The 14,068-nt window shown below is 45.9% G+C and overlaps 1 protein-coding gene across 1 annotated transcript in view; it reads left to right on the forward strand.

Annotated features, from left to right (window-relative positions):
* The window catches only part of LOC127001966 (protein HGH1 homolog), an 85,799-nt gene that overhangs the window by 34,000 nt on the left and 37,731 nt on the right, over window positions 1-14,068 (forward strand). The window contains 3 exon segments of the mRNA XM_050867262.1: window positions 538-602; window positions 604-768; window positions 10,495-10,616. Coding sequence (XP_050723219.1) covers window positions 538-602; window positions 604-768; window positions 10,495-10,616 — 352 coding nt within the window.

Genomic DNA, 14,068 nt, shown 5'->3' on the forward strand with positions numbered 1-14,068 from the left:
TTTCCACTTTGCAAAAGCACACCATATATTTCCATGTTTGTTTTGCTGATCACAAGTAGCATTTGTTACAAGACTAGCCTACATTGTGAAATTCCAGGATTTTGCTCTTTACTATAATCCAACACGACCTCTTCGTGTAACGAAACACGAGAAATTAATCCAGACAAGGAAAGGTTTGCTGGCACCGGGGATCGAACCCGCGACCAGCGAGACGGTTGAGCCACTCCCTAACCAGTCGGCCAGAGAGACCCCCCTCGCAGAGTGAGTTATGGAAGGCTCGCCCATCAGGCTAGTCGCCGCACTACACTTGCACTGTTTTGTTTTCCATTTTTCCTGTTTATCAGCTAAACCCCAGTACCCTTTGCAGTACCAGTATCCTTTCCTTTTTATTCATCACTCATTGGTAAACTGCATCCAACAGTGTTGAGGAATTCCCTTCCCCTCTTATTCATCCTCCTCTCCTTTTCTTCCTGCTCTTGCTCCTGACCCTTTTGCTCCCCATCCTTCTCCTCCAACACTTCTTTGTTTCTTTTGCAGTGTATTGAAGACAGGGACTATCCACATGCTGACTTTGCTTGTGGGGTTCTGGCTAATTTATCCAAGTCGAGCAATGTGCCAAAAGGTCTTGGACAAGGTAAATGCTGGGCCCTTGAAGCTAGAGGGGCTAACAAAGATACTCTGCCAGATGGACTACAACAAGAAGGGTGCCAAGCTGCATCTGCTGGCTCCTGTCATCACTAACTTCTCTCAGCTAGAAGATGGAAGGAGGTGAGAGAGAGAGAGAGAGAGAGAGAGAGAGAGAGAGAGAGAGAGAGAGAGAGAGAGGCCTCTTGATTAACACGAGTTTAAACAAAAAGTTTTTGATTTAACACGAGTTTATATTTAAGGAGATACGATTACTAACGCGCTATTTTCGATTTAACGCGCGTTTAATAGATGACGTCACGCTTGATGATGTCACGCGCCCCCAAGCAACTTCTGGCGGGAACTGTGCTGAGACGCTCTGTTTCTCCTCAGTCTAAACTAGCCCGAACTGTGAGTGACTGGGTGGAACGTTTCTCTGGAATACACTGCATTTTCACCTCTACTATAGCACCCAAGCGTCCTTCCACCTCACAGGAAAGAAAAAAGTTGACAACCCAGACAAAACTTGATAAATTCTTCCGAAAGAAGACATTAGAGGTCCAGGAATCAGAGGAAGAGGAAGGAGACATGAGTGAGGAAGGAGACAAGAGTGAGGAAGGAGAGCGGGGTGAAGAGGGAGAGCGGGATGAGGACTCGGCAGAGACAACTAGTCACCTGTGACATCAAGATCAAGATCAAGATCACAAATGTAAATAAAATGAAAATGTGTGTTTTTGTTGTTTTTGTGACCTACTAATGTATTAATGATTTTTTTTTTCTTTTTAAGGTTAGAGTAACAAAATCCCCAAAATAGGCAGACTTTCCCAGTGTCCAGGAATGTAACCGGGGGGGGTTACATTCCTGGACACTGGGAAAGTCTGCCTATTTTGGGGATTTTGTTACTCTAACTATTGTTTCTTATGGGAAAATTATGTTTAAATAACGCGATTTTAAATAACACGACAGCTCCAGGAACGCAACCCTCATGTTAATCAAGAGGTGACTATATATATATATATATATATATATATATATATATATATATATATATATATATATATATATATATATATATATATATATATATGCACAGTCAAACCTCACCATTTGCGCACATATGGGCGGTCTGAAAGTGCGCAAATGGCGAATGCGCAAATGGTGAACTTAATAATCTATGGGGAAAATACATATGGGCGGTCACGGCCCAAAACCCCCTACCAAAAAAAAAAAAAAAAGGTCTGCTGGGAGGAAGCACGTCATACTCACGGCCAATCTCTCGTTTTACATTCCACTGTCCACCTTCTTAATCACTTCCACCTGTGCTATGGTCATCATTGGGTTCTTCCGGGGCTTAGGCTTCGATGGCGCTGTGTGTAGCGTGATGGTGGTGCAAAGGTGAGGCAGAAAATATTGAATAATCGCAGTCACCACGAGGCCAGGAGATGCGATCGGGTTATGGCGGGAAACGACATTTTGTGTGCGTTGACGGTATTCTTCACTGGCGGCAGAGGGCGCGCGGGTGATAGACAGCTGTAGCTCGCCAGCGGACGCCACTTTGCTGCCAGAACAGCTAGTAAACGTCCTCAAGATCAACAGATGCCATTTTGCTGCCAGAACAGCTGGTAAACGTCCTTAGAAGATCAGCGGACGCCATTTTGCTGCCAGAACAGCTAGTAAACGTCCTCAAGATCAGCGGACGCCAATTTGCTGCCAGAACAGCTAGTAAACGTCCTCAAGATCAGCGGACGCCATTTTGCTGCCAGAACAGCTAGTAAACGTCCTCAAGATCAGCGGACGCCAATTTGCTGCCAGAACAGCTAGTAAACGTCCTCAAGATCAGCGGACGCCATTTTGCTGCCAGAACAGCTAGTAAACGTCCTCAAGATCAGCGGACGCCATTTTGCTGCCAGAACAGCTAGTAAACGTCCTCAAGATCAGCGGACGCCAATTTGCTGCCAGAACAGCTAGTAAACGTCCTCAAGATCAGCGGACGCCATTTTGCTGCCAGAACAGCTAGTAAACGTCCTCAAGATCAGCGGACGCCAATTTGCTGCCAGAACAGCTAGTAAACGTCCTCAAGATCAGCGGACGCCATTTTGCTGCCAGTACAGCTAGTAAACGTCCTCAAGATCAGCGGACGCCATTTTGCTGCCAGTACAGCTAGTAAACGTCCTCAAGATCAGCGGACGCCATTTTGCTGCCAGTACAGCTAGTAAACGTCCTCAAGATCAGCGGACGCCATTTTGCTGCCAGTACAGCTAGTAAACGTCCTCAAGATCAGCGGACGCCATTTTGCTGCCAGAACAGCTAGTAAACGTCCTCAAGATCAGCGGACGCCATTGTGCTGCCAGTACAGCTAGTAAACGTCCTCAAGATCAGCGGACGCCATTTTGCTGCCAGTACAGCTAGTAAACGTCCTCAAGATCAGCGGACGCCATTTTGCTGCCAAAACAGCTATAGTCCGGCAAATCTTAAGTGGCGGCTCTGACTTAGACGGCCCGCTTGACCCTGTTGCCACGTTTCCAATTGACCTCGCACACCATGCCTGTCACACCCTTCTCTCTCTCTCTCTCTCTCTCTCTCTCTCTCTCTCTCTCTCTCTCTCTCTCTCTCTCTCTCTCTCTCTCTCTCTCTCTCTTCTGTGTGTGTGTGTGTGTGTGTGTGTGTGTGTGTGTGTGTGTGCGAGAAAAGTGGGGGTGTACTCTCATTCGGGGAGTATGGTGCACGACAATGCATAATACTAATAATATTAACTCTTTACCCCTTGGGTGGTGTGGAAATAAGGTCAAAGTGTAATATTTTAATATTCGTAGCGACCACTCCTTCCCCACTCCCTGGCCATCCCCAGCGGAACCTCACCATTCACCTGGATGATTCACATCAAAATTTGCTTGACGGTCCTGGCATTACATATACAGGTACAGTCTCCATATTTTGTCATAATTATGCCATATGGCTGATATTGTATGGCAGATGGCAGACACACCAAAAAATGGCAGAAATGCTATAATTAAAGCAGGCAGAGCAACTGGCAACTGCGGTGTGTTGGGTTGACTTGAGCTGACAACGCCGTGGTGGCAACGCTGCCAAGTGTTGTACAAATTTCTTTGTATTCACTCACAGATAGAGAATCAATCATAAAAACCATATTTGTTTTTATACTAGAGTGAGAGAGAAAGAGAGAGACACGAGGAGAAAGAGAGAGAGAAGGGTGTGTAAGGCACGGTGCGCGAGGTCAGTTGGAGACATAGCACCAGTGTCTAGTGTAAAGACTTTATTTCCTCTACCGAGACACATCAGAAGATCTCTAAGAACGGGAAGCGGAAAATGATCATCCACGGTCGCGGTGTTCACACGCCGGAAATCAATCACAGGGCGATAAGAGCCGTCTTTCTTTGGAACCAGAAACAAGGGTGAATTCCATGGGGAATTCGATTCTTTGATGACACCTTGTTCTAACATTTCAGAGATAAGTTGTTGCACCACCTCCCTCTGACTGTGGGGGAGCTTGTACGCATTGATATATACAGGATTTGTATTGGGTTTTAACTTAATGTGGTGTTCAGCACACTGCGTAACTCAAGCTGCTCGCCTGGTAGAAAAGCGCCCCTATAATGTTCCAGAAGCTGGACTAAGGTTGGCTTAATTTCGGAATAGTGTGCAACTTTTAGGAATGCCTCTAAATTAGCTGTGTCTTGTTCGGGAGAAGCCTGACACGCCGAGGTTATGCCTGAGACTTGGGCTGAAGGGTATTCAGCAGGTTCCGGGGCAACATTTCTCCCATACACTAGACACTGGCACAATCGAACACCGTGTCTTAAGGATACAGGGGATCCAGACGTGTTTATTACCAATGCCTCTGCAAAACCTCCTTCCTTGACTGTTGCAAGAGTTACCTCCACCGTCACGCGGTGTATGTGAGGAGCTCCGTCGATACACACATCACTACCCGTCGGAGGGGCGTTAGGCAAACGGATTTTAACAAGCTTTGCAGCACGATCCGGAACTATATGAGGACCTTCTACGACTGCCGTTACTGTCCGCCACAAGTCTGCAATGGTTTCGTGTGGTTTGACCGTAAGAGGTGACACTTGGGCGGTGGCAGTCCCTGAGTCTGTGGTGGGTTGCTCATTTTCCCCCTCTGAGGGTGGGATTACAGGTGACAGAGGCGATGGATTTACCATCCCTGTATCGGCCTTGATACACGATCGCGTTGCTTACAGGGTTTATGGTGATGTGCAGGTCTTTCATGGCGTTTAATCCTAAGATCCCATCCACAGGTAAAGCAAACCTGCTAGAGACATAAAGAAATCTCGGGGCTGTCACGAAGTCATGTTTTTTTATTCTGAGAAGAGGAGTGTGGTTTACTGTCTGCTGAGGACTTGTACTTCTGTTCCTCCTTGGCCTTTTGTATTGCAGAACAACAGTCTGAATCATGAAAACAATTCCCGTGGATATGGCAAAAGGCAGCCTTCCGCTGATGGTTTGACCTAGGGTTCCTGTGTGATGAATGATGCCTGCCCCTGTAACCTCCTGACCTCCTATCTGAGCCCTGTCTTGAATGTGTTGATTCCCTACGTTTCGTGAAGCAAGAATGTTCAGAATGTCCTGATTGCTTGCAAAAACTACAGGTGAGAGAGACCTTACTTTGAGCCTGTAATACTGCGGCTGTTGCGAGGGGATGCTGGTGAGGGTGTCCTTGAACCTTGAGTGGGTTGTAAGTATGCAGACGAACCCAGGGGTGAACGAATTTTGCGGCCTGTAATTGATAAATAATGAGTGCCTGAACATAAGATTACCTTAGTTAATTCACCGGTTGTGGTATCGTGTTCCGGTCCCTCTTCACTTGAAGGACGAGCCAACTGTTTAAAGGTGTCGCCGAGTTTAGCGAGAGTGTCTTTTGTTCATACTATGGTGTAAATCATTTACAGAATAGGAGCATATGTTGATAGCTGGAAATATGAACCAATAAACGGAACGTGTATGAATTAATAGTTTGCGTCGAAAACCTAAAAAGGCAAGAAAGAATGGCTAGCAAGGTGCCTTTATAAACACTGTGGTATTTTAAGTGGGTATACCATTGAAGCTCACGTTTTCTCTCGAGCGGTGAAAAGAAAACGGAGGCAGGGCACACTGATGAAGATTAACTTTGATCAGGGAACTCACACTATACTCAATAGACTCGCTAGCAAACAATAAGAAAGAATCAATATCGTATGCGAATGAACGTTACTCTCACAAATATGACTGATTAACAGTGTTAGGAACACAGAAATAAAAAAATCGTGCCTCTGCACGGACAGTAATGAAAATAAGCCGAGTCGGCATATTTGGACAAGAAGGGAATATCCACAAATACCAAGATTAATCAGCTGATGTAGTGGAGAGGGCGACGGCTTGTGACACCCTGGGGTACGTGCAGTCGTTGTAGGTGCGTCAGGGAACCTCGGCCGCAGCCACAGCGGCAGTGAGAGGTGAGGGATGGGCTGACATCGGAGGACTCGCAATGGAGGTTGAAAAGCTGCTGACCCAACAATTTGAGCGGCCGCGGCTGGGAGCCGGTACACTGCCACCAGACATATGATGGCCGCGTCGTCCTTGTTATAGTAAGAGATGGGCGGCGGTGGCAGATAAGACGACTTGGGTGTGTAACCTCTTGAGAAGACGCCTAGCAAGAAACGGTAGTGGGAACAGCTTGCAGTCACCGGGAGATGGCCGCGGGTACCCTTGCTGACTGTTTGCCGGAAGAGGTTTGGGCCGATGCTCTCGGCAGCGGCGGTGTTGCCGCCAGCTGTGGAGCGAGGGGCATGTGGGGTGTCCCAAGGTCAGCGGGGCGTGCCTCCTCCTTGCTCGTGTGAATACTTCCGCCGTATCGTGGAGTGGCTTGCAGTGTTCGTAGCAGTGCTGGCTTGAAGCGGGGGAGCGGCTTGTAGATTGTGTCCCTCGCGTTCGGCTGCGTAGGCCGGTGGGTGTGCTCGAGGCTTGTAGGCTTGACGCCTGTAGAGTTGCTTGTAGCTGGTGTGCTCGAGGCTTGTAGGCTGGACGCCTGTAGAGTTGCTTGTAGCTGGTGTGCTCAAGGCTTGTAGGCTGGACGCCTGTAGAGTTGCTTGTAGCTGGTGTGCTCGAGGCTTGTAGGCTTGACGCCTGTAGAGTTGCTTGTAGCTGGTGTGCTCGGGGCTTGTAGGCTTGACGCCTGTAGAGTTGCATGTAGCTGGTGTGCTCGGGGCTTGTAGGCTTGACGCCTGTAGAGTTGCTTGTAGCTGGTGTGCTCGGGGCTTGTAGGCTTGACGCCTGTAGAGTTGCTTGTAGCTGGTGTGCTCGGGGCTTGTAGGCTTGACGCCTGTAGAGTTGCTTGTAGCTGGTGTGCTCGAGGCTTGTAGGCTGGACGCCTGTAGAGTTGCTTGTAGCTGGTGTGCTCGAGGCTTGTAGGCTGGACGCCTGTAGAGTTGCTTGTAGCTGGTGTGCTCGAGGCTTGTAGGCTGGACGCCTGTAAAGTTGCTTGTAGCTGGTGTGCTCGAGGCTTGTAGGCTGGACGCCTGTAGAGTTGCTTGTAGCTGGTGTGCTCAAGGCTTGTAGGCTGGACGCCTGTAAAGTTGCTTGTAGCTGGTGTGCTCGAGGCTTGTAGGCTGGACGCCTGTAAAGTTGCTTGTAGCTGGTGTGCTCGAGGCTTGTAGGCTGGACGCCTGTAGAGTTGCTTGTAGCTGGTGTGCTTGAGGCTTGTAGGCTTGACGCCTGTAGAGTTGCTTGTAGCTGGTGTGCTCAAGCTTGTTGGCTGGACGCCTGTAGAGTTGCTTGTAGCTGGTGTGCTCAAGCTTGTAGGCTGGACGCCTGTAGAGTTGCTTGTACCTGGTGTGCTCGAGGCTTGTAGGCTGGACGCCTGTAGAGTTGCTTGTAGCTGGTGTGCTCGAGGCTTGTAGGCTTGACGCCTGTAGAGTTGCTTGTAGCTGGTGTGCTCGAGGCTTGTAGGCTGGACGCCTGTAGAGTTGCTTGTAGCCAGCGCCCTGTGAGGAGCTTGTAGCTGGCGCCTTGTGAGATGCCGCGGACGGCTGGTGCGTTGCCGCGGACGGCAGGTGCGTTGCCGCGGACGGCAGGTGCGTTGCCGCGGACGGCAGGTGCGTTGCAGCGGACGGCAGGTGCGTTACATGACGGCTGGTGCGTTACGCGGGACGGCAGGTGCGTTACGCGGACGGCAGTGCGTTACGCGCTGACGGCAGGTGCGTTGCCGCGGACGGCTGGTGCGTTGCCGCGGACGGCAGGTGCGTTGCCGCGGACGGCAGGTGCGTTGACTCCTTCTTCCCTTGTACGCCTGTCCCTGGAGTTTGTTGGTGAGTTCTCGTGGCTTGGAGCTTGGAGGAGAACGAGGTAGCGAAACACAAGGCGCGGGTGACCGCTGCCAACCAAATGTAACGGGCTTGTCGGGGGGCGTTTAAAGGGTGTTGATTAAGACTTCAGCTTCCTTAAGGCGAATTATATTCATAGCCTTTATGTACAAAAAGCGTCGGAGTGAGAGCGACTGTCGTTGTGTGTCAGTCGGACTCTCGTGAAGGATTGACGAGTTACAGGTTGGAAAATAATTGTTACAATTGGTCATGTATGTCAAGGTGACCTCTACGCACCATAAAATGCGAAGTAGACAAAACTGAGACGGTAAACACTGACGGACGACATTCCTATAAGGTGGCGTGATCTGTCTGTCGTGGGTTTTTCCATTGACAATTGTATGCCTAATTCGTGGTGATATTAAATAATAATAATACATTGATATCCTACTATAACATCCTATAAATATCTTATCTCAGCCAAAAACAAAATTAAAAGTAGAGGTCGGGGTCGTGGTGTGAGCCTCGACCCTGATCCGGTCTTGCTGGGGGGCACGACTGTGCGGCAGGCTTTCCTGATGCATCCACGTACGGGGAACCTGCCATCAGTGACGGGTGCAGGGCAAAGCCTTCAGGACCCCTGCACCTTGAAGGAGGAAGGACCCCCTAGCCCCTCTTTTCGTTTTGGGGGTGGCCGGGGTGGTGCAAAGGCTGTGCCCGCCCGCAGAACCAGGCCCGGGGTTAACCTTCAGAGGGCTCTCTGCATGTGGGCTCCTGGAACATCCGGAGCCTCTGGGATGATGATCGACTGCCCTGCCTATCAAATGAGCTCAGGCTGCCAAGGTTGGACAAAGTGGCACGCTCTGAGATGAGGAGGCCTGGCAGTGGCGAGATCAGCAAGGAGGGGTACACCATCTACTGGTCCGGCATGAGCAATGGCTTCTATCTCAAGGGGGTAGCTATGGGCATATCCAGTCAACTGATGCCATTTGTTGTTGAGGTTGCTACGGTTGATGAGCATATAATGCGAGTGAGGCTGAAGCACACACTGGGCTTCATGTGTCTTGGTGCAGTGTACGCTCCTACCGAGATGCATGAAAGATGTTCTACGCCAAACTTAACTCCTTATTACACACGTGCCCTCCCCTGGTACCAGAGACCAGAGCTGCATCGCTGGACTTGGTATAGCAATGCTAAGGAGATTGACCACATCCTCGTAAGTACTCATTGGAGGATCCTTCAGAACTGCAGGGTTTACCGGAGTGCTGAGTTCTTTGCAACTGACCATAGGCTTGATGTTGCCACACTCAAGCTTCACGTCAGGTCAAGAAGAATCTCGAGATGCAACAATGCTGTGTTCCATCTCGAGAGGCTGAAAGACCTGGCATGTGCTCAAGACTATGTAGTGACAGTCTCAAATCAGTTCGATGTGCTCAGCACCCTTGACATGAGACTCTGTGGGCTGCCAAGGAGTGCATTGGAAAGTGCCTGAGATCTAGGAGTGGCTTATCCTACAGTGATGCTTTAAAATGGTCTATGGTGCATCTTTAACACAACAGTAAAATCCTGAACCCTATATCCACCCCTACCTGGCAAGGTGAAAGCTCAGGAAATGGTCATCACCACAGGCCTAAGGAGGTGTGGCGCAGTGTGCTTACCTGTCGCTGGCAAGAAAGTGGCTAAACCAGCCTTGTCGCTGCTTGTGCTGGATCCCCATTTCTTGCCAAGAATTGGAAGGACGTCTTGAAAATCTGACGTGCCAGAACAAGAAATGCAAGAATTTTGCAAGATTTTGGGAAATTCTTGCTCACTCTGGGGTACTTCTTGATAGCCAGATGGTGCCTCTACTGTATTTTGGGGGTCAACTTATATGGCAAGTATAGGCCTAACCCATAATTTTGAGCTAATAATCTTGAAGTCAACTTGTATGCTAGGTCGACTTGTATACCACAGTTTACAGAAGTTTCAACAAGGCATACAATTTCCGATTGTTTCCCTACCCTGAGGACTTTACTTCATTTTACTATACTTTTACATTACTTTACATTAATGATAATGAACTGCTGTAATACAAGATGAGTTGCTGAGGGAAGCTTCTGCCCATCTTGGTGTGCAGCAAGGCAGCAGTGGTGGTGGTGGTGGCATGGCAAGCTCTGAGTAAGCAGACACACTCCTAATTTCCTTATTCAACAGAGAGAACATTCAAAGTATTAAATGGCAAGTTTTTGTTGCCTTTGCCTATTATTAATTACGTTTGTATATAAAATTTAGTTGTTAAAAGCAGGTGAAATAGAGCAAAAAAAAAGGTCAACTGAAAAGTTGAATTCAAGTCAGTTTTTATTTTTTACCATTTAAAGTTTGTCCCCAAACCAGCAGTTTCAGAACTAGTGACGTCTTTTCAATCTCTTCTTATCGCTATACATGGGGTCCCACTGTATACATCGTAACTCAGTGACAACTTGTATATTCATTTATGTGCAGATATAGGCTCTAAGGAATATGTACTGGGATATATGTGGTTATGTTTACATCATCCTCTGCCTACCCCCAGACAGATCATGGACAAGGACGGCTTTGTGCTACACCGTTTGCTCCCGTTCATGTCCTATGAAGGAGCAAAGGGTCGCCGACACTCAGCTGTTGCCACTGTTCACAACTGTTGCTTCGACAAAGGTGGGCTGTTCCTGTAGCCTTTTTTATAGCTTATGTTTGGGATTTTGTATGCACCCTTCCAACTACTACTCACTCAAATCAGGAAAAGAATTTTGTTATACAATGAAGGAGGTAGTTCAAGGGCAAGAAAAAAAGCTTTAAATCAAGCTGTCATAAAAATGAACTGTCAAAACTTAGATTTAAAAAAATAAACTTTAGGTGCTGCCTGTAGATCTGGTTGGCTTTCTTGAGGGGTTACTTGAATGACCCCAGCCTGTTAGTGACACAGGCACATTTTATAGTGGCTGCTGTGATGTATGACTCTTGCTTGACCCATGCTTCACCCTATTGCTTCTCCAGACCGAAGTCGCTGAAGTTCAGGTTGATTGAAGATCTGAACAGCATGTGGATAATCTTCTGCCACTTGGCGATGGCTGAAAATTGTCAGTGTTCATTGGTGGGACTCTGAGCCTAGGTCCCCAGGCTCACCACGCCCACATGCTGACCACTCGGCCACTGCCTCCCTGATACTTTTTAACCCTGCGTTAGTACCCTGGGGTTTTGGAACATCGTTAGTACTCTGGGGTGTTTGAACACCCCTCCCCTAAGAAATAATGTATCGTTGATACTATTTCCAATATATGCATATATTCGATTTCAAACATTACTTCAGTCACTAACGAATAGCTTAATGTCATTATGGCTGATATTGGAGAATATTTGTGTAAAGGAATTGGTCAAACACACACACGCACACAAAAAATTGGACTCTAACGATCATTTCTTAGATAAAGGTATACAGTACTTCATACAATGTCGTTTCCATTTCCTAAGTATTATCGTCAAGAACATGATGACCTAAATAATTTTCATTTAGAGTTTCATTACTAAAATCCTAAAGAAATAAGTTAGATTTGCTTATTAGTAAAAGTAGTTTTACTGGTGCTTAGCTATGAAAAAAAAAAATATATTGTTCATGCTTCCTAAACCACACAAAAAAAAAGTGTGTCACCAAAAGTAAGACGTGTATACTTATCTAATAAACAAATAAACATGACATTGCAGAAAAAAGCATAGTATATTAACTCCATACCCACTGACATAATAAGGTAACTCTAAACCACATATGATAATCTTGTTGCAACAGCATCACCAGTACTCATCACTTGAATCCGTCACCTGATACAGAATCTTGGCATTACATGCAACTTACAGACAGCTTGCTGTGGTCACTGCACACATGCTTCTCACAATGTCAGTTTATTAGCACCGTGGGGTGGCAAGCAGCGTTGCCAGATTATCGTATTCACCACAACGTATTTATAATTTTTTATGCTCAAACTCTACACAAATATCGACAGAAAATCATCAAAGTTAGCATTAAAACTATTATTTATTGATGTTCATGTTTTTTGTTAAGTTATCGGTCAGAAACTATGAAAATGCAATGCGATGAGTACGATAATTTGGCAACGCTGGTGACAAGACACCCCAAAGGAAACAGATGTGTCTATATTTCAGAGGACCTGGCACAGGACTGTGAAAATTTCAGTGGTTTCTCCTCTCACGTATTCAGGAAGGTACTTGAAAGGAGAGGGATCTAAGTGTTGCCAATTCAAGACGGTGATCAAAAATGTTTTTGGGGGGTGTTCAAACACACCAGGGTACTAATGTAGGGTTAATCATTATTTTGACAATAGTAGTAATTTCAGTATGTCTACTCAGTTTTCCTAAGTAACATTTTTCCCATTGAATACCTGTTGGAAAAGTGTAAACAAATCTGCCTTATTTCTTCAGCATCACAGAGCTGAAAGCTATTCATTGGCTTCTCTTTTGATTGTTCATTAAAGGGTTGAAGGAAAATGGTAAATCATACAAAATTTAATAGCTCCTTTCAGCAGTGAGGTTAGGTAATATGAAAGTTGACTTGAAAAGTTATTTTGAATGAAAATATACATGTAATACTGCAGGATACATAAGGGTCTCAGAAAACTGGAACGCAGCCCATATATGGCAGCTTCTAAGCACTTGTTTTTCATCAGTTGCCCATAAATATATTTAATTTACATATAAAATTTTGAGTTGCATTAGCATGAATTGCAAATGTTTCACTCAGCCACTGGCTTGGGGAGGTGGTGGCTGAGCGGTTAGTGTGCCAGCGAAGCATCCAGGAAGACGCGGCTCACATCCCATCCACCACCACAAGCTGGGAGTTTTCAGTTACCGTTGAGTGGCCTAAGACTACCCACATGCTGTCCTGAACACCACCTGTTAACCCAGACTCTGGATTCTCCCTCTAAAAAGAGAGGATCAAAGATGAGCCTTGGGGGCAGCATGAGTCAAGCAAGATGGTGCCACTATGAACATGTGCCTGTGCCATAATGGGCTAGGGCTGACTGTCATGCCCCACTAAAAAAGTCTATTACTGTGCCAGCACCATAGTTAAAAACAAAGCATTATTCATACACTACTGTATTAGTAAACTACTATGGGATTCAGAGCCAGTGTTACACTGTTTTTGGCATTAACTTTTTACCAGTGTCGGATAAAGACGATAGTTTGTTAGAATATGTTTTACACCTCTTCCTAATTTTCGACAGTATGCTTTAGTACCTATGTTTAACACATTCCATGCGGCCTGACCCACTGATGGTCATTTTAATGGTAATTACTATCCTCCTTATTATCCAATATAGGATCCACCTATTAATCTTTTTTTGTATTAAAGATTCTCTTTCTATGGATAAGGCATTGAAGAAAGATAATCAATAAAAATAATATTGTTTGTTGACCATTAAACCATTTCAATTTTACTTTGAATTGAGACTATTATGAAATATGCTAAATCACATTTAATTGGTCTTTTTTTAACTTGAGTGGTTGAAAATTGTCTTATTTTCAAATATTCCCTATAGTTTTTCATCATAGAATATAAATCGACAAAAAAAACATAACATTAAAAAAAAAAATCTTCCTCTTCATGACAAATAACTATCCTTGGCTTGGAACACATAATGAATAAAAGAAAGATATGCATTCCCATATTTTGAGTTCATTGTTCTCTCTTTGCATAATTTTAGCCATGATGTTTCACACTGAAGCAATCCAGGCACATGAATGGACTACCTTCACAGCCAACTTTCTTTGCTCTTTTTGCTGCAATTTTCCATCCTTCGTTCAATGAGGAGTCATAATTTGAAGATGGACTGTAGGAGTCACCACAAGAATCTTCATTACCTGAGCCATATTCTGGAATGACACTCTTCGCCTTCTTCACGGTAGACAAATTGATGGGTTCCATTACCAGTAAAAAAATACAAGTTGAATTGGTTAATTTACTGTATTGAAAGGCAATCAGTTGAACAGTTGTAATAACAAATCATATACAGTAGTTTATATTCTCTTATATGCACAGAAAAGCCATCTTGATGGCCTGCCCCAAAATGGGTCAGGCCGCAACAGATTCATAAAAC

This window comes from Eriocheir sinensis, chromosome 22 (genome assembly GCF_024679095.1).
Source record: "Eriocheir sinensis breed Jianghai 21 chromosome 22, ASM2467909v1, whole genome shotgun sequence".
Classification (NCBI taxonomy): domain Eukaryota; kingdom Metazoa; phylum Arthropoda; class Malacostraca; order Decapoda; family Varunidae; genus Eriocheir; species Eriocheir sinensis.